The sequence below is a fragment of the Protomyctophum parallelum genome (assembly GCF_964188405.1).
Source record: "Protomyctophum parallelum genome assembly, chromosome: 6".
Lineage (NCBI taxonomy): Eukaryota > Metazoa > Chordata > Actinopteri > Myctophiformes > Myctophidae > Protomyctophum > Protomyctophum parallelum.
The window spans coordinates 23,700,300-23,719,996 of record NC_139701.1 but is presented as its reverse complement, the minus strand read 5'-3'; the positions used below and the strand labels follow the sequence as shown (position 1 = coordinate 23,719,996).

Genomic DNA, 19,697 nt, shown 5'->3' with positions numbered 1-19,697 from the left:
GTTCATGATAAAATGCCACAATTATTTTCTTTCTCATGGGAGGGCTGTGGTCAGTTCAGAATCAATGGGGAATTGAAAAAATACAAATAATCTGTCTAACAATGTTGTCACTGGTGGACGGTTTGCCAGGTTCCCAGGTCCTATGACAGTAGAAAAATAAAGTGCCAATCGGCACAGGTCTCCACCAGGATTCTTCCTCAGCCTAGTGGGAATATGCATGCACAGTTTCATCGCAATCGCTGCGTTGAGGAGTTGTGGCGATTTGTACAAAGCAGGCTACTCCTGAAAACTGTAGGAGGCAATCGTGGCCAATCAGGATGGAATATGAGAAATCAAACAAACCTGTCTTGATCACATGACTATGGAGATCATGTGTACCGATTTGCGTGAAATTTGGATAAAATGTGAAGGAGTAATAATAGAAAATGTGTTTTACATATGTCGGCCTCCTGGTGGCGCTATAAAGAGCAGATGTGAAAAATTCCAGGCAAAGGTTTTTCCTTGGCCTCTAGGGAGTTGGCATACAAAGTTATCCACAGATCCGTGCAGTTAGAGGTAAAAACACTTTTGGGCCAGTTATAGCGCCACCTTGAGGCTGAGTTGAAATTGTTCATGTGGCATTTCGTCCTCGGCCTAGTGGGAATGTGGGTGCACAATTTCACGGAAATCACGCGATGTGTTCATGATTTGCAGCATTTTGTTTGAAACTGAGCACTCCTGTGAACTTTGGAAGCCAATCTTAACCAATCAGGATGGAGTCTGAGAAATCTGAAAGACCGGTTTGGTTGAATGGCTGTAGAGAGACTGTGTACCAATTTGCGTGATGTTTGGACAAAATCAGTAGGTTTACTGTGCAAAAACTTGTTTTGCACAAAGCGGCCTCCTGGTGGCGCTATAACAGGCCGTTCTGGAAAGTTTGGGGCAGAGGTTCATGGTTGGCATCCAGGGAGTGTGTGTGCAAAATTTGGCATCGACCAGGTTAACGGTGGCCGAGATTAGCTGCTCACGGACGGACGGAGTGCAAAACATACTCTCCCCTAGCCTTCGGCTGGTGGAGACAATAATTGTGGTATTTTATCATGAACATTAGTGAGGACCAATTATATGAAGATGATAAGTTGAAAAGTGTCCTCTGCATAATTTATTTGAACCAAAATGCTGGAGCATCTCTAAGAAGCTCAACACACCTGCTTGTCTGAATGTTTTCTAATATATGGTACAAGAGCATGGTAAATTTGCACATCAAATATGAATAAATATCCTTTTCATGGCATACCATGGGGAACTTTAGTTTACATCACCTTCTACTCTAGGTCAAGCCAAGATTAGGCCAACAGCGCCATCAAGTGTCTGAGTCATGAAATTAGATCATATAGTGTACAAACATTTTCAAAGGGGGAGGGGGACCATATTTGAAAACATTAAAATACTGTAGGGCTGTCTACTGTATATCTCGTATCATACTGTAATTTGACATACAGATACTGGCGCCCACAATTAACAAATAAACAGTTTTATGAAAGAAGCATATATAATATATAAAATCTGCCGGCTGGCCACGACTGGCCCGACTTTTGACATGCCTACCACAAAATACTATAGGTCTCTATAGTTGGGTCTATAGGTCTCTATAGGTGAGAATAACAACTTTGTTGCCAGGGTTTGAATTTTCAGTAGCTTTATTTGAACAAAATTAGGAACATTATGAACACTGCTAGCCAACACGTTATTCTGCCTCCAGCTCCTGAGCCCGGAGGAAGCTGGCCTTCTTCTGGGCAACACGGTCCTTCCTCTGGGCCAGGGATAGCTTTGCCCGGTTCCACCTACAAAGACAAACAAGTACAATGAGCATGGGCAAGGTTTTCTGTAATAGTGCCAGCTGCAGCTACCTTACGTAATTCAGGAGTTATGGCTACTTTACTGTAAATTTGAACACAAAGGCCTCTGTATACAACACCCTACAAATAAGGACAAGTTATAGGTGCATCACTTAAGCCAGTTCAGTGAAATAGCTTGAGACAACTACAATTTCCGTATTCGTAACATAATACAATCTAGGAAACAATCGTTAAAAGTGCAGCCACAAGTTAGTAAAATTATGTAAATAAATAGTACATTAGAGTATAAAACAGTAGTGCAACATCAACTGAAGTATTCAAAATAATTGTTTACATTGGTTACATTACGTGGTTATCGGAATGGCATAGACTGGCGATACCAGCATCCCTCCCCCTTGGTAAGGAGGAGGAGTTATTTGTAGGCCAGGTATGCTTGCAGTGATGATTGCGTATTATCATGGGTTGAATTCCAAAAGACACACAATTAAATTCAATTTAAAGGGCTTTATAAGGGCTACTTGTGTGGCTGACTCTGCTTTGAGGTGTTGGGTGAAATCAAGTCTCGCCCCTGCCAACCCCTCCCCTACTGGGCGGGGTTTTTCCTTACTGGGCAGGGTTTTTTCCTTTTCTTTTACATGACTTGGGCCTGTTATAATGAAGTACTCTAGAAAAGCATTCCAGCAGCCAGCTCGTAGCACGCCTCGTTAGGCAATAGACTTTCAATCCATACATCCTGGGTTGAGTGGGTTCGAATCCTGCTCCTATCATTTGTGTCCACCGCAAATAACTATTTTTTGCGGATAAAGTTTGCTTTGGTCCGACATGTGTTGCGACGTGCTTGCGGTTATGTTAAGGTTTGGGTTAGTAATAGTGGGAAAACGACGGGATTAAGGTTGGTGAGGGGTCTGTTAAAACGACCAGATTGAAGTACATGTGCAACCGTGGCTTTGTGTGGTGCCATTCAAAGTGACTACTGGGTTGGGCTTTCCGGATGCATGTTCCAACCCTTAGTATGTCTGTCAGAAGACGTTGACGGGTGATTTCACCCGCATGCGTAATTTGATCTGTGCATGTGACAAACTTCCATCAAAACCCAATTAGCTGTGATTGACTAGTGCCCACGACCAATGTATCAGACATCAATAATTTCCTATGGCTGACAAAATCCCTAGGATATATTAAACAGGCTATGAAAACTAAAATAACTCACAAGTTGAACAGTATCTTGCCACATTCTTTAAAATTAAATTTTCTCCATTCCATATAAAATGTTTTTTTCCCCTTACCTCTTCTTCTTGACTTCTTTGGTGGGCTTCTTCTCGTGAATCGGGTTCTCACGAATGGTAGCATGAGCTTTTTTGTACATCCCCTCGACCTGAAAGACATCATTCTCATAACCAACAGAGTCCAATGTTTTTAATTCATTTTAATAAAGGAAGATTATGAGTTGTTGGCTGCCAGGAGTCACCATGACCAATGACCATGTCTGTTAGGCAGAGAGAGAAGCTGATAAACAGCTAAAAGACACATCCCAGACTGTACTAGGCTGGATCAAAAACAGTTAAACAGTATATAAGAATTCTGCACACCAGTATTGTTGCTCCCAAATGCAAGTTTACTGCAATCCCGAAACGAGGAAGAGCCTCGTGGGTCGAAACGTTACCAAAGTAAACTTTCATTTGGGAGCAGCAATACTGGTGTGCAGATTTTGTCTTATATACATGTCTGTTAGGCAACCAAGGAAGGGGAATTATAATTTGCTAAGCAGGAAGAATTATTGCTGGTCCAATGTCACAACTTTTTGAAGTCAAAGAAGATGACAAAGCGCAAGTATATCTTTTCTGGCCTATAGTCAGGTAAAATATGTGATCACATAGCCATAAGTGCAACTGAGCTCGCATGTCTGTCATTTTCAATCATAAATTAGACAAACTGCATTGAACATAAATTACCACAGTAAGTTGAATCACACGTCACATTAATACATGAATTGATTAAAAAGGCCAAGCTGAAATGGGCGATCCATTTGGTAATGATTGCAGACCATTCTCAACCAGACTCAACCGAAAAAGCGATATAAAAACTGAGGCAAAATACCAATCCTAGAAGGCAGTTCCTTTTTGACAAGCAACAATCATGCAATGATTAGATGGAGGTTAAGGCAAGGCCATGAAGGTTGACTTGCCGAGTCAGGGGTGACTCCATTCTTGATGAAGCGGGAGAACTGCTTCTTGTAAGCATCTTCATCCTCCTCCATCAGGTAGCTCATGTACTCTGAGACGTTGACGCCCATGATGTGCTTGCGGTGGACCTCAGCGTTGAACTCCTTGCTCTCTGTGTCATAGCCAGGGAAGCGCTTGGTGCTGGGAGGAAACAAGAGAAACAAGTTAATTGCTTTTAATGGTCAAGTCAATCACCACAATACAGACAGGGATACATTACAACATGAGCCTCATGGGGCACCCTGGTGGCTGATCCAACATGCTGACCACATTATAACCACAATAGCTTAAGCTGCTCAGACCTGTATTGAGTGAAGTGTAACACTGCCCTGTCACTTTTTTAAGTTATTTTTTGGGGATTCCTTGAGCCTTTTATTGACATCAGTGATTCCCCTGTATGCATTTAACTGTGGCGGCCCACTATCCTGCCACACTAATAGCCAGCGCAACACCCCATCCTTTGTCCGCCTTCTCCTACCAAACCACACCGTTTGCACAACACCAACAGCATGCCTGTCCAGACATCACGCACTACTTTGCATCCATGCAACTGTCATATTTACAGTACAATACCCATTTCTATGAAACACATTCTTGCGCAAGACCACCAGCCTACGTCAAAATCGTCACCACTTTGCCGAGTTACGCCAACTCCGTTAACTTCATGGGGCCAGTCCAATGGCGCATTGGAGTCTACGGCCTTCACAGTGACACACGCGTTACATGAACCGCGCGACCGGGATGATTTCCAACCAGCTCATCCTACCTCAGCCCCCCCTCCTCTGGCTGCTGTGCCGGACAGGCGAACACTCCACCTTAGTATAGTACACCGTGTTGACTAGACTACACTAATAAGGACCCATGACGGCCACCACCAGCAACAACACGCCGGCAACAACCTGAAAAAGACATCTCTCGCACGGAAAACGCCACACAACTACACTTGGTGAACGCAGCTAAAGCAGCTGCCGTACAACATGGATCTCGCTCGCATCAGTGCCACGGGTTCACAACTTCACAGTACACTGTGGAGGATTTTTGTATCGACGAGTGTGTGCGCGCAAAACATGCAGTGGAGGCTGGCCAGCCAGCCACACACCACCTCTCATCGCCACAAAACGTGCAAAGTTTTTCCGCGCATTGTTTATTTCCCAGTCCCACCACGGATTTAAAGTAACCTCTGTGTGTGTGTGCAAAAACACATTATAATAATTTATAACCCATCCGTTACTACATGTGCAGGGCACACTACTGGGTTTAAAAACACAGCTGAAACATGAAGTGGAGTCTGTCAACTCCCGCAATTTCCTTCTTCCCATATTGCGCTGCAACGTAACTAGGATGAGCCGCCCGAAGGGCGGCGAAATTCTAGTTTCTTAAATTGGGCCACTACAGCTTATGAAAAGTATTATTTTTATACTAGATGCATTGTGAGCCTTTACTGTAGGTAGGTGAGTTGTGTCGCCGTTGTGCAAAGAAATATGAATTTTTTTAAGCTAACCCTAACCCTTTAGTTCCGACACAATTATTGGTCCGACAGTCATTAGACCGACAACCTACCTCAAACCCTAACCTAACCTTAACAACAAGCACGGGAGTAGCGCATGTTTGAGCGCTAGTCCGACTGTGTGTCGGACTAATGCTCCGTCAGAATTACCATCGGATCACATTTTTAGAGCCTGTGTTCATGCAGGTCTCCTGGGTCACCTCTGAAACCGCTTCAGGTTTAGGCTCAACAGTTGGCCGTTTTGTTTTACATGCTAGGGTTGTATAGAGTACAGAAGTCACTCTTTCATCCCCTGGGTGCCAGATTATTTTTCTCTTGGGAGAATAACATTGGGTCATTTTAAAGGAGCATTCAGTGATTTGAGTGATTTGGAAACCCCCCCCCGGTCCGTCCCGGTAACAAGATGTGCAGTTGTGCACTACTAGGCGACAGGCCAACAGCACACATACCAAGGCCTACCCCCTCTCTATCCTGATTGGATGAAGGCTGGGCCACCTAGCCAAAAACGAAACCCAAGGTCTTTTGACCTCCAGGGGTTAACTGGGGTCAGGGAGGAACTCCTAGTTATAATTGTCTGCAGCACACACTATAGTAGGGAGGATCACAACAAAACATAAAAAGAAGTGATGTTTGAATTAAGTGAAATCACTGAATATACTTTTAAAATGCTACTGCATGAGAATACAGTGAGTGAGGATCCGGTGGGAGGTAACCATAATGCTTACTTTATGCACATGCGACTCGCTGAAAACAGATAAAACATGACACAAATGGGTTCTTGTGTCCTGACAGCGATTAACAGGTTCGATTCCCAAACACGATGACCTTTGCTTCGTGTCACTACCTGCCTCTCCCATTGTGTTGTGCACTGAAAACAGATGTACAAACCAACGCTGAAATACATTGTGAGCTTGTAGATCTGCCATGTTCTGTACCACCATACACTGAATAATACATTGAGGATCGAGCTCAATGGCAGTCAATGACCACCCATGAGACCGACCAAGTCTTTTTTTTTTATCCAAAATAATGTTATGTTACTATCCATTGGCAAAGATCACACGGCCGACTGAGTTATAAGGAGAACGCTAGGTGCAGAATCAGACCCAAGTTGGCTTAATTTGGGAGAGAACGAAAGCGGTAGAAACACAAACGTGCACACATCTCACACGATCAACAATAAAGTTAGAGTGCATGCACGCACTGCACACTGGCATGAGTCTGTGTTGTGGACGCTTGGTCTCGCCTGTGTGTCTGGTCAGGCTGAGACTGACACAGACCACATTCACCAGGCAACACTCCTCTTTTCCCCCATAAACTTCAATTGAAAGATATGTTTAAGAAACTTCATAATTATAACCGCAACATTTTATCAATGTAACATTGTTTACGCTGTTGCTGCTGCTACAACGTGGACCTGTGGTTGTCAACAGACATGGAGAGAGCCTGTTCTTACTAGAAAACTACAGTACAATGGATAGGGCTGAAGAAAGGTGAATGATCTCGCTAGAATATTACAGTAACATCCATCTTATAGTGGCTACTACACACCCATGCAAGTGAGAAATAAAAAAAAACACCAGTGTAAAATGGTAAATTGTGCATTTATATAGCGCCTTTATCCATGCCTTTACGCATGTCTCATGATAAATGCTTTTATGTGATGTATTCCCATGCTTTTGTTCTTGCTTAAATGTAAGTCGCTCTGGATTAAGAGCGTCTGCTAAATGCCTAAATTGTAAATTGTAAGGCGCTTTACAGAGATTGTGACACACACACACACACACACACACACACAGTTCAGTGTCTCGCTCAATCTTGCAACATTTTTTTACCACACCCCCAAAAATAAAAAATAAATAAAAAGTGTTCCATGCAACTGTGCTCAGAGTATGACACACAAAAGCATAAAACCAGTGAAAAGAGGTATGTCCACTCACCAAACATCCAAATCACACTAGTACTTTTTAAAGGCATAGGCATTAACTGACACGTTCAGCATCAAGGTTGTCGGCAACATTGCAAGCTGTATGAAAAGCTTGAATTATCCTCTATCTGCAAAGTTTTTGTTTCATAAAAATCCACCATAGAAACGTTATGAGCTACTTTCTGTCAAGAAATGCCCTGCATTTGATTATTTTCAGAGTTTGGAAGTGCTTGTTTTCAATAACACAATTTGCTGCCTCCTTCATTATGTGACATTTAGAAACAGGACGGTTGAGTGATTTCCACCTCCAACACGCCATGCTGCTCAATGTTTTGTCACTCAGTCTAGATGAGGGGGGCGTGTCCCGATGGGAAAATCATGCATGTGCATAATCTCTATTAGGGCACATTGCTACATGACCACAATGAATGCCATGATCAACGAGTCCCGGGTTCCATTCCATTCGCTCAATGTCCATCCCCAACTCTCCACATTTCCTGTCTCCACTGTGTCAATAAAGGCAAAGCGGACCATATTTGACCACATCAAAACAATTTGATGTGGTCACTCACTCATCCTGAGTCGTGCACCTGATAAACTGCATGTACTGTACAGCCTGTGTGTGCTCGTTTTTCTTTTCTACTGTAATGTAAACAGGAACCAACGGGAACAGTCGACATAATCCCCAGGCCAAAATCGACCACCAGAATTAGTTTTTTATAGCGGACATTACATTTTCATCCAAAGGGTATTGGTATTAGTATTGGTTTGATCATGTCAAACTCAATTTCATCAGCAGGCTCAGTGTTCTGTTTACCGTAAATCCAAACAACTGTTAGCATACCTGTGGGGGATGGACAGGCCTCCATCCACAGCTCCCTTCAGAGCGCCGAACACCTTGTTTCCAGTGGTGGTTCTGGCAAGCCCAGCGTCCAGATAGCAGGTGAACGCGCCTGGCTGACCGTCAATGCTCTCCACATTGAACTCCTCACCAGTAACCTCCAACTGGCCCTCGTACACCTTGTCTAGGCCGAACTTATTCAGCAGCTGGTGGAAGACGGAAACCCACATTTAGACTGGTGACTAACGTCCCAGGGACAGCAAGGATCAGAAACAAACCAACTCAGCTTTAATTGCAGCTATATGATCTATTCTGTCGTATAAGTATGATGAACAGGAACAATCTGAAGACACTCCCGTCATAGCAAAACACAGAGGAAATGTTGAAAACAGCCACAATGAACAGAAACTTCTGGAAACGGAAAGTGCTTCAAACTTACCCTACGAGCCACCAGCAGACCAGTGCAGTAGGCTGCTGCGTAGTTTGTCAACCCAACGGTGATGCCGTATTTGGGAAGTTCGTGGGAGTAGGCAGCACACACAATCATGTCACCTTCGATCTTGGCATAGGCGATCTGTAACACAATCACAAGTACCCATGAGTTGGGAGTTTGCACATGCATTTGACAGACTTGCCATACTGTACTCAAATCCATAATTACCTGGCAGACGATGTCTCTGTTAGAGAAACGTACTATCATCCTGTACTTGGGTGTGTTGTACTTGTTCTTATCCTGGATGACCAGGCGCTTGCGTGCAAAGTAGTCGGTCTTTCCCTCTGTGAATAAGAACACACGAGAATGGTAAAATGAACATTTAAGTGTATGAAAAAAAATATGGTGTAGTTGCCTTGTGAAAGACCCTTACCTCTCCTCCTCCTGAATTTGACCTGGTACCTCTTGAAGTAGGCCTTATTCTTCACCACTTTAACAAACCCCTGCAAGAGACATGTCACCAATTCAACAGCTGACACAAACACACAATAGCAGATCATTCACATATTCCATTTTGACGTTTACAGTGCGGTGCCACTAGCTGCAAGTGTTGTTACCATCATAAACATGGATAGCATTAGCTTTGCTACAACGGAGGCAATACAAGCCAATGGGTGAATGGGTTACGTTAGCATAGTAGCTGACCTGGATTGACGTTCAGCTAGAGCGATGACAAGCTGTGCAACAATTAAATTTTGGCGGCATTATCACTAAGCGGTGCACCCCCGTCACACACATGCAAATGTCAAAGACAAAATGTTCACAGGAATTCATTGCGGTGGTCATTAGGCCACGTTTGACTTGAACGTTAGCAGGGCAAAATCTATATTCATCCAGAAGTAATAAAACACACATCGGACATTTGAGGCCACGAAAGGCAAGATGTGTGTCTTATATATGGATGTAGATAGATATTTGGACAGATTACAAACCATTTTTGCAGTCTTTTTGTCTCCCTAGACAGGAGCCAGGAGCCAAAGACTGGTATTTTGACTCCGCTGCAATGGAAAAAGGAAGAGGTTCCTGCGCATGCTCAGTACATAGCAAAGCCTGGTGGGCGAGGTTAACACCGACGACACAACGGTGTCATACTGCGGTGAATTTTCTACTCTGCCCCCTATTGACCTGGGGACTGGGTTAGCTATTTATTTTGTCATCAATACAAATGTAATGAGGAGGGGGGAATTACCATCGTGTTATGGCATTTAATTATTTCAAGGCATTTAAATAATAATACAGTCCTATTAGGGTTGGTAGGTGTGGGGTTAGTTAGGGTTTTTACCCTGGGAAAATTGGCTGATGCTCTCAAGAATCACATTCAGGTAGAACACGGATTAAGTAGGCCTTACTTTAGTTTACACACTTATATGTCACCCCTCACAAAACAGAGCTTATCTCCTTCCCTGGAAAGACTTTCCCATGCAGGAGCTTTACATTACAATTGACAACATACTGGTGTCTCCTGTTCAAACACAACTGTGTGATCCTGGACAGTCAATAATAATGCGTGTGTGTGTGTGTGTGTGTGTGTGTGTGTGTGTGTGTGTGTGTGTGTGTGTGTGTGTGTGTGTGTGTGTGTGTGTGTGTGTGTGTGTGTGTGTGTGTGTGTGTGTGTGTGTATATGTGTGTGTGTGTGTGTGTGTGTGTGTGTGTGTGTGTGTGTGTGTGTGTGTGTGTGTGTGTGTGTGTGTGTGTGTGTGTGTGTGTGTGTGTGTGTGTGTGTGTGTGTGTGTGTGTGTGTGTGTGTGTGTGTGTGTGTGTGTGTGTGTGTGTGTGTGAATGTAAATAATGTATTGAGCTGTAATTGAATGGAGCTTTCATAATTGTGAATGTGTATTGCATTGCAGTGTAGGCAGTACATTTTACTGAAATTCCTTGGAGGTATTAAAGAAAACAACAATAAACATGACAGCCAATGTTGTCAGGGATGTTCTACAAACATATATGCAGCTGTAAAAAAAGATAGAAAAAAAGAAAGAAAAGACTGGTTAAAAAATGAATAGTGAATTCATGGAATAATTGTGTAGGAATAAAATTAATAACAAAATCTGATAAAAGAAATAAGAAAGCAGAACCAATAGACATAACAGGAACACATTTGTTCCTTTTATGTCTAGTGGTGCTGAATAACATTTGCACAGAGGTACACATGTTTTAACTGGGTTTCAGGTGCAGCTTACTGTTCAAAACACACAAAGGATATGAAATGTTTAATGATAATGACTCCTGAGAGAACATTATATTCACAGGTTAACAGTCACAATGGCCTTGTAAAGCCTACCCTACAGTGTCAGCCATTTGTTGTAATATAAGAAGAGAGGTGTGTCTAACATAATAAATGATAGTTGTGCGTCAGAAAGTTCATGCAAAACCAGAAAGGTGGGTTTGATGGCCTTCTGGTATGTGAATCAAGTTCACTCTGGGTGAACTTCCTTTCTGATTGGTTCATGAGCATTTGTTCTGCCGTATCAATGCGTAAACTGTGTGACACTGCAAAGAATTGTGATGACGGGTGGCACAGCTTTTTCTAGTTTAGTTTAGTCAGTTTAGAAGAGTCTTTGGATGTATAAATGATAATTTGCTTAGAAATAGAAAGTGATTCATTTAACACTTACTTTGAAAGAAAACTGTCAACATTTGAAGACTTGACACCACAACATTCTCTCATTGTATATAACAATAGTGTTTAATTGGCTCCTGTCTTCTCAAATGGAATTACTTTCTCCTACAGCAATGGACTTCAGGTAAGAAACTTCAATCATAGCTATACCTTGTGTCCTACATGCACTTAAATTTTGTCATCATGGGCATTATTACTGTTCCACAATTATGTAACTATGAGATAGTAGGTCTACAAATTGAAACAATTCATAGTTACAAGGATCTAGGCATGGTCCTTTAGGGCTCCTATCCCTAGACCCTTGTATCTCAGAGAGTGTAATCTACAAATGGAGCATTCTATTTATACTCTCCCTGAGTTAAAGGGAAACTAAATATAGGCTATTTTAGTCAGATTAGATTACAGGGAACACAATAGAATTTGGACTCTGGCAGAAACAGCCTTGCAAATGCAGCCACTCAATAGCAACACGAGGTGGCGGTAATGTTCCACATTGAGAGCCATTGGGGCGCATGCTCGGTAGGATGTAAACATTTAGTACTCGGCCCGTCGTCTGTCTGGTGTGGAGCGTCGCAAACATTAGTGTAACTGTGTGTGTGTATGTGTGTGTATGCGTGTACACGTATTCGGCTTCATGGGCTGGACCGTGGACGTCAATGGGGACTAGCTAATGCTAGCTATCGTTGCCTCAAGTTGTAAAACCTCGGGGAAATAAGTGTTTTTAACACGTTTCAAAGCAGTTTGTTTCTTTTAGTAGTGAAACCCCGTACCGTCGTACATGGGAAGTAGACCACGCTTACTGCCGGCGGTCGAAAAGGCTTCAAGGTAAGGCTTGGTTCTTATGTTTTGGGTTCGGTCTATGTCCTGGCGAGAGACAGTAACTTTGGGTTCTTGTGTTTTGAGGCCGTCTATATCCTGGTGTGAGACAGTAAACTCTGGTTTCTTGTGTTTGGGGGTCTGTATCTCTATCCCCTGGTGTGAGACAGTGAGTGTTCGGTCCTATGTCTTGGTACGAGACGGTAACTAATGGCACGGTTGTTTGGCAGACAGAAGCGTTTGATTCTGCCGCAAGTATAGTGATTACAATATCTGGTTTGCTTTCGTGCTAAACGTTTGCGTCGAACTGTTCATTGGCTTCAGTAGCATTGGGTTCTGACTTGTAGGGCTAATTGGCTTGTAAAGTTGGATCCAGGGCACTGGCAGGCTATCATCTGACAGGCACAAATGGTAATATTGCATGCAACATGAGATGGGGTTTGTATCTGTCTGTTAGAGATACTGTAACACTCCTGCTACAGGAGTGTTGTAACTTTGTTGTCTTGCACCGGGCTACTGTAACATTAGACACAACATAACACAACGTGTTCCAAAATGGACCCGTCCATTTGGTTACATTTATACACTGACGAGTTAAGTGCATACACTGACACATTGAGGATGGTACTGTATACCAGGAATGCTCAGTCCTGTCACCTGTGTCAACTTCCATTGATACACATCAAACACTCTATTACAGCCTGCGTGGCAAAGGGAATTTGCATCAGGCAGATCATGGATAGCATGGCTCAACTATAATGCTGTTACTTAAGTGTTGAAGTAACGACGTTATCCCTTAAAATGTATGGGGAACTCGGGTCCTAGAAAAGACGTCATCTATTAAAGCTTAACACGACCAGACATGACCCCCCCCCCCCCCCCCCTAACTGTTAATGTACGTTTTTTATTGCTAGATTTGCTACTAGTGTTGATGATGTCTTGTATATTGTATGTCTTTAAATGTCTTGGTGAATTGAATATAGCAATACACACAAGGATCACAATGGATAATATTTAGTGTCATTGTAAAATAGTACAACTGTACTATTTTAACTGTAAATGTATTAAATCAATAAAAAATGACCAGCTCAAAGACAAAGTTACACAGCTAAGTCCTGCCATATGCGGGAGCTAACTATTTCCGTAGACAACGCCCTGGTAACTTGGTGTTGTCCTGGACAGTCAGCTCTCGTTCAAAACTCACATCACAGCTGTCACTCGATCCTGTAGGTTCACACTCTATAACATACGACGAATTAGACCGTTCCTCACCCAGGAATCAGCCCAGCTCCTAATCCAGACAACAGTCTTGTCAAAACTCGACTATTGTAACTCCCTCCTTACTGGCCTACCAGCATGTATGTATGCATGTAGCATGTAAGCCTCTCCAGCTGATCCAAAATGCCGCAGCTCGCTTGGTCTTCAACCAGCCAAAATTCTCACATGTCTCCCCCCTGCTCCGCTCCCTCCACTGGCTCCCGGTCGCTGCCCGCACAGAATACAAAACTCTGATGCTGGCATTCAAAGTAGGGATGCACCGATCCGATACTCGTATCGGAGATCGGCGCCGATCCAGGCTAAAATTCTAGATCGGGTATCGGATCGGTGGCCGATCCATTATCCGATCCGATAATTATGTGTAATTACAGTATGAAAACAACTCTACCTCCTCTGTGACACAGCAGTGTAGTATTGACAGTATAACATGTGGAATGCAGCCAGGCTAGCCTGCGCACACATTAACCTGGTCTAATTGTTGCACAGTTATTTAATAAATAATTCAGTGCATTTATATCTGTGTTTGTTACATTTTGTTTTACAAAGTTGGGAAAGTAATGTTTAAGTCAAGCCTTGATGTTGCCTTACACAAAATAATGATTCTAGACTCCACACAGTGAGGCATACAGCTTAATAGGTTATTACGTTTCTTTGTGGGGGGTATCGGATCGGTACTCTGTATCGGCAGATACTGGACCCCCATGTATCGAAATCGGTATCGAATGCCAAAAAGCCGGATCGGTGCATCCCTAATTCAAAGCAACCAAAGGTATGGCTCCCCCATATCTTGCAAGTATGATCGAACCCTACAAACCCTCCCGCTCACTCAGATCAGCCAACGCAGGGAAGCTGGAAGTACCCTCACTAAAAACGCCGGGACAACGCTCCACACGTCCCAAACTCTTCTCCCTTCTGGCTCCAAAACTGTGGAATGCACTTCCCATTGCAGTCAGAACTGCAGCATCACTCCCAATCTTCCGCCGTAGTCTGAAAACCCACCTTTTCAGACTCCATCATGGCCCATAGCACTTACCCCACCCCCTTAGATAGCATTTCTGTAGACTTAGATAGCATTTGATACAGACTTATAGCATGTTATGTAGACAGCACTATAATTGCATTGTATGTAGTCATAGCACGTCATAGTACATATGTATAGCATAGTAGTATAGATGTATAGTTTATATGTATAGCTTCATTATATAGATATTCCACTGTTACTTTCTTAGCTTATGCATGTTTCTTGATAAATGTTTTTATGTGATGTATTCCCATGCTTTTTTGTTCTTGCTTAATGTAAGTCGCTCTGGATTAAGAGCGTCTGCTAAATGCCTAAATTGTAATTGTAAATTGATTGGTCGTCACTTACATAACATAACATGTTGATCCAGAAAGTTGACTTGAAAAATCTGAGCCTTGCTATTGATGTCAGGCATTTGATTAGACATGGTGAACTTTCTGTTCCCCAAATTCAGTTAAAAGTACTGTTGTTTTAGCGTTTTAACAGTGTGGCGCCTTCAGGTCACATGTTTAGCCTACTTTAAAGATTTAGTGTGTCATGACTTGGGTGGTCAGTTCCTGTAATTAAGGACAGCTAGTAGCATTTTGGCAGATGTAAAGAATGCCTGGGAGAGAGCAGAACAGATGGCCCATTGAGATGACTTCTTGTCAGAACTCGTCCCATGAAGACAACGGTCACGCATTTACACAAAATCATTTGACTAATTCCATACAGTACACACACACACACACACACACACACACACACACACACACACACACATATTTGAAGTGGAAAATGTAGAGATACAGCAGAATTGTGCCTAAAATAAAGTAATTTATGTAATTTACGATAAAGCTGTTTTGAGACTTTTAATTTCAAATTCAAAGGATAGGTGAAGTCTAAGCTAATGTTTTTCTTTAGGCCACACACTTTAATAGAGGGATTATGTATCCCCAAGTCGACTGAATGTGTGTAGGCTATATTGAAATTCCACAAGTGTCAATAAAATCCCAGTTAAATTAATTTAGGCCTTATCTATTCTGTGTTTGACCTGGAAGCACAGTTTCTCACAAGTTGTCTAGACTAAATAGACATGTAACATATACATGCCATAGAATGCTTCCAGGTCACACATAGTCTATCAAACAAAGACAATAGTTGAGATTGAGGTCTAGCTGTCATGTTTATTGTCTTAAACTAGCAGTCATGTCTCATTTCCTAGGCTAGGCTATCGTTTGGAATGTAGTTACTGCAGGCTACAGTAGGCTACAGCGTTGGAACGGTTTCAGGGCAACTCACCTTATTATGTGGCTGTGTATGTACTTAAGAACAGCCTGTAGGCAGGGGGACCATTGAAATGCTCAGTGTACAGTGTACACTAACTGCACAAATCTCAGTTTCCCTCCTGTGTGTGAAGTGAAAGGCTTTGAGAGAGCCATTTCTGTCTGCCCCATGTCCCTATACCCTGAGAGCAAATGGAATGTTGAAGATGGCCATTCAACCTCTGTTCTCAAGTGCTCCTGCTGTGGCAACTGATTCACTGGCTGGGACTATACTGTAAAATTATCCATGTTAATTTAACCCCAAGAGTGTATAAATGTTTCCAGTAGGACCCTTACAAGTCAATTTGGTTATATTTGTACACTTTATGAGTTACAAATTGATACATTGAACACTGAGGATTTCACTGTGTAGCATGTGAAGAAAGTAATTTTTTATGCAAGACAAGTGAAGTGGAAATAAGCCATTATTACTGGTTGTGGATTATATCGTCATACCACCGTCATACCATCATCCCACATGCGTACAGTACCAGTGTACCCCTACTAATGACTGTGAAATGGATCATTGTAGGCGTCTTTGCAGAATCTGTGCACTCACTGCACTGTATGGTATGGGCTAACTGTCTGATGGCTTTTAAGGTACTGGGTGTTAGATGAGATTATAATACAATTTGCCTTTTGTGAGATGGCTTTTAATGTACTGGGTGTTAGATGAGATTTAAATACAATTAGCCTTTTGTGTTCCCTGATCTTCACAATGTTGTTTTGCTGTGGCTTTATTCAAACCCAGTCTTGCCTTTTACTGTGGGTTTCATTAGTTATGCGTAATGTGTCTCGGGGCAACTATTTCTGATTTTCTGTATCCAGGATTTATGGGGAAACTGCACTTGAGTTGGTTTGTCTTGCAAAGAAGAATGTTGTCTTAACCACCTGGACACTAGTAAAATTATGAGCTACTACTGTCACTTTACTTACTACTTAACTTTACTACAATTGAAAATGTAAATATGCCACGTGTATAAACGTTGGCATATACACTAATACACATTGTTTACCGAGGTTCCCCCCACGGGCCTATACTTGGTCTGCTCCTTTTCCCCCAAAATATAAAACGTGACAAGTTGTGATCTTGTAGACTTATGTTATTTTTGGTCAATGTTAGTGTATTTTTGCCAAATGTTCCCCTATTATGACATACCCAGAATATGGTTCATGAGGTGAACAATGAACATATTTGACCTTCTTCATCTTGGCATTTATTTACTCTAGCATCCTGCATTGAGGTTGAGCCTTTGATGGATTCTTTCTTTCACCCACACATCGTCATTTCTCATCTTGGCTTTCAAAAGGAAAAGACCACAGAGGCAGCGCTTTGTGTCACTCAGTAGTTCATTCAAAGAGAACTGGGTACTGTATGGAATATTATCATAGAAACATTTTAAATTCCTTCAAGTCCTTAAACTACTTTCAAACTGTTTTGGCCATGTCATTATTGGCAGAAAAAAAGAAAACCTAAGGGAATAATGATTAAACACCCTGCTCTGTGTGAGTCAAAAAAGCAGAAAAAGGTTGTCCCAGTCTCCCAGACACATACTGTTGATAAGTCATTACATAGAACATTAACTGTTGGCCAAGAGTGTTAGTGATGATCTAGTCTCGCATAGCCAGACAACTATTCCACAATCTCCGAATGCTATAGAGTCTGGAACTATAGCCCCCATGAGCTGAGTAAGGAAGCTGCCATTTCCGTTCACGAAAATATATTAAATGTCTTTACATTTTCTTTTTGTATTTTCTTTTCTGCTAAGCAACAAGCTATATATGCTTAGATGATTTCTATTTATATTGGGATAAATTTGCGCGACTGTAAAGACGAAACGGAAGTGGGGAGGAGGCTCCACTTCTGCTTTATTGCTACTGTATGATGAAGCATTTGGTAATTGCGGAGGCAACAGGAGTAACGCGAGACTAGTGATGGTCATTGTCAGCGACGTAGAGTCTGTGGGGGCCACGGGGCCATGGCCCCCATGAAGAATCCTAGGGCCCCTTTCGGCCCCCATGAAGATTTTCGTGGACATTTTACATTTACATTACATATTTTCTGGGAATTCCGAACATTTTGGATCTCTCCGCCGGCAATCTGAGAATCCCATCGTCAAATATTCGGGAAAACAGCGCCTCCCCTGTTGTTCCTCAGGCAACAGTCTGTTTTGAGAGACACCGGCCGTCCAAGAGGTGTTAAAAAGTGCTAATCGGGTTTCTTTTGTAGTTGTTCTTGAGGCGTGACATAATAACACTGCTCAAGAATTCACCAAAGAGACCTAACCACAGACTAGTGAGACTACACACTGACTCGAGAAAAGACCCATATCGTCCAAAATAGGCTGATCAGTCGCTGTCTGTGTATAGGCTAATTCATTGGTAAAAGTATGCTAAAGAACTCATTTTTAGACCATTTGGGAAATAAATAAATAAATCCGCGGCGGCGGCCTCGCTTCGCTCGGCCGCGACAGTCCCCCCCCAACGCAATTCTGTAGCCTGCCCAAAGGTAAAACGCACCCGCCGCCTATGATCTCTCTCTCTCTCTCTCTCTCTCTCTCTCTCTCCCTCCGTGTCTCTCTATATCTCCCTCTCTCTCTCTCCCTCTCTCTCTCTCTCTCTCTCTCTCTCTCTCTCATAATAATAATAATATAGTCCTGAAAGTCCTCACCTTGGCTTGGACATTGGCCTATAGAAGCTGCTTTAAAAGTACCAGCGAAAACAACTTATTTTTTTTCCGAGGGGGGGGGGGGGGGGGGGGGAGGGGCTGCGGGGAGGCGGGGCTGCGGGGGGGGGGACGGGCCCCCTTGAGGATTGATCAAACTCTTCGGCTCTGGTCATTGTAATAATTGTACTTACATTGATTATTTGTGAATGGAGCAGTTTTGAAGTGTCTTGACATGAAAGGTAGAAGGTATTAAATAGCAATTCAGAGGTCTGGACTGGTGATGTGAAGATGTAACGATGTCTTCCATCAACATCATTTGTCTGGTGCTTAAAACTGCCTCAATAACAGACACTGAACCCGGATGGAATAGATGGGAAGCAAGAAGAGCAAATATACTGTATATTAGTGAGCTGTCCCTTCCCTTCAGTTGCTGATAACATTTGTTTTTTTCTATATATGAAAAAATAAATAAATATAAGTCTAAGTTATACTGTATATTCTGCTGAGATGGGTGCAGTAACACATGCATTATTTTAAACATATGTATATGCTTCACATTTTGAAAGTCACCACCATCATTGCTGATTTAGCCAGCTTACCAGTTTAGACTGGTGTGTTCTGATATCATGTAGTGTGAAGTCATTCACCATATTCACATTGCACATTTTGCTTACTTAAAGTTCCACCTGGGGTGGCATTTTCTTTCCAACCCGCAAATATGACGTGAGAGAAAAATGGCTGCTGTGATGAATAGTCAATTACTTTCGACCCGGCTTCTATGACAGCTCAGGAATAGGGTGTAGTACCAAAAACAGTGGTGGGATAACAGGCCTACTTCCTGTTTGTGCACAGGGCTGAACAGATGTGGTACAGATGTGGTTCAGTGTTATGATTGAACTGTCTCATGTTAAAGTGTTGCCTGTGTTATAATTGATTATTGAGGGGTGCTAGCCCCTCCTATGCCCAGCTTTCCGGGTTTGTGAAAGCAGCTTGTGATTGACCACCCCATAGCGATGATTTGATTGGCTGAGCAAAGTACATAATATTGAAGATAAAAGTGAGTGCACAAAAGTGAAGACGACAAAAGTGATTGGCCGGAATGACATTTGTGATGATTTGATTGGTTGAGCACGGAATGAGACGTATTATGATAGGAGCGTAA

At 42.5% G+C, this 19,697-nt stretch overlaps 2 protein-coding genes across 5 annotated transcripts in view; one reads left to right on the top strand and one right to left on the bottom strand.

Moving 5' to 3' along the window:
• Window positions 1–1,661: 1,661 nt before the first annotated feature.
• Window positions 1,662–9,861, bottom strand: rpl5b (ribosomal protein L5b). Its single transcript, XM_083766886.1, has 8 exons — window positions 9,761–9,861; window positions 9,202–9,271; window positions 8,997–9,112; window positions 8,775–8,909; window positions 8,339–8,541; window positions 4,024–4,201; window positions 3,125–3,213; window positions 1,662–1,823 (listed from the first exon to the last, which is right to left on the bottom strand). Exons 1-8 carry the CDS (start codon window positions 9,761–9,763, stop codon window positions 1,727–1,729), a joined length of 891 nt encoding a protein of 296 aa, XP_083623012.1. The 5' UTR covers window positions 9,764–9,861; the 3' UTR covers window positions 1,662–1,726.
• A 1,486-nt stretch (window positions 9,862–11,347) lies between these two features.
• evi5b (ecotropic viral integration site 5b) overlaps window positions 11,348–19,697 on the top strand; it is a 45,851-nt gene continuing 37,501 nt past the window's right edge. For 3 of the 4 annotated variants that reach the window (XM_083767391.1, XM_083767388.1, XM_083767389.1), the window contains exon 1: window positions 12,055–12,273. The gene's annotated coding sequence lies outside the window, so the exon portion shown is untranslated. Of the gene's footprint in view, window positions 11,573–12,054; window positions 12,274–19,697 lie in introns of those variants that run through there. The other variant, XM_083767390.1, reaches the window with a different exon arrangement.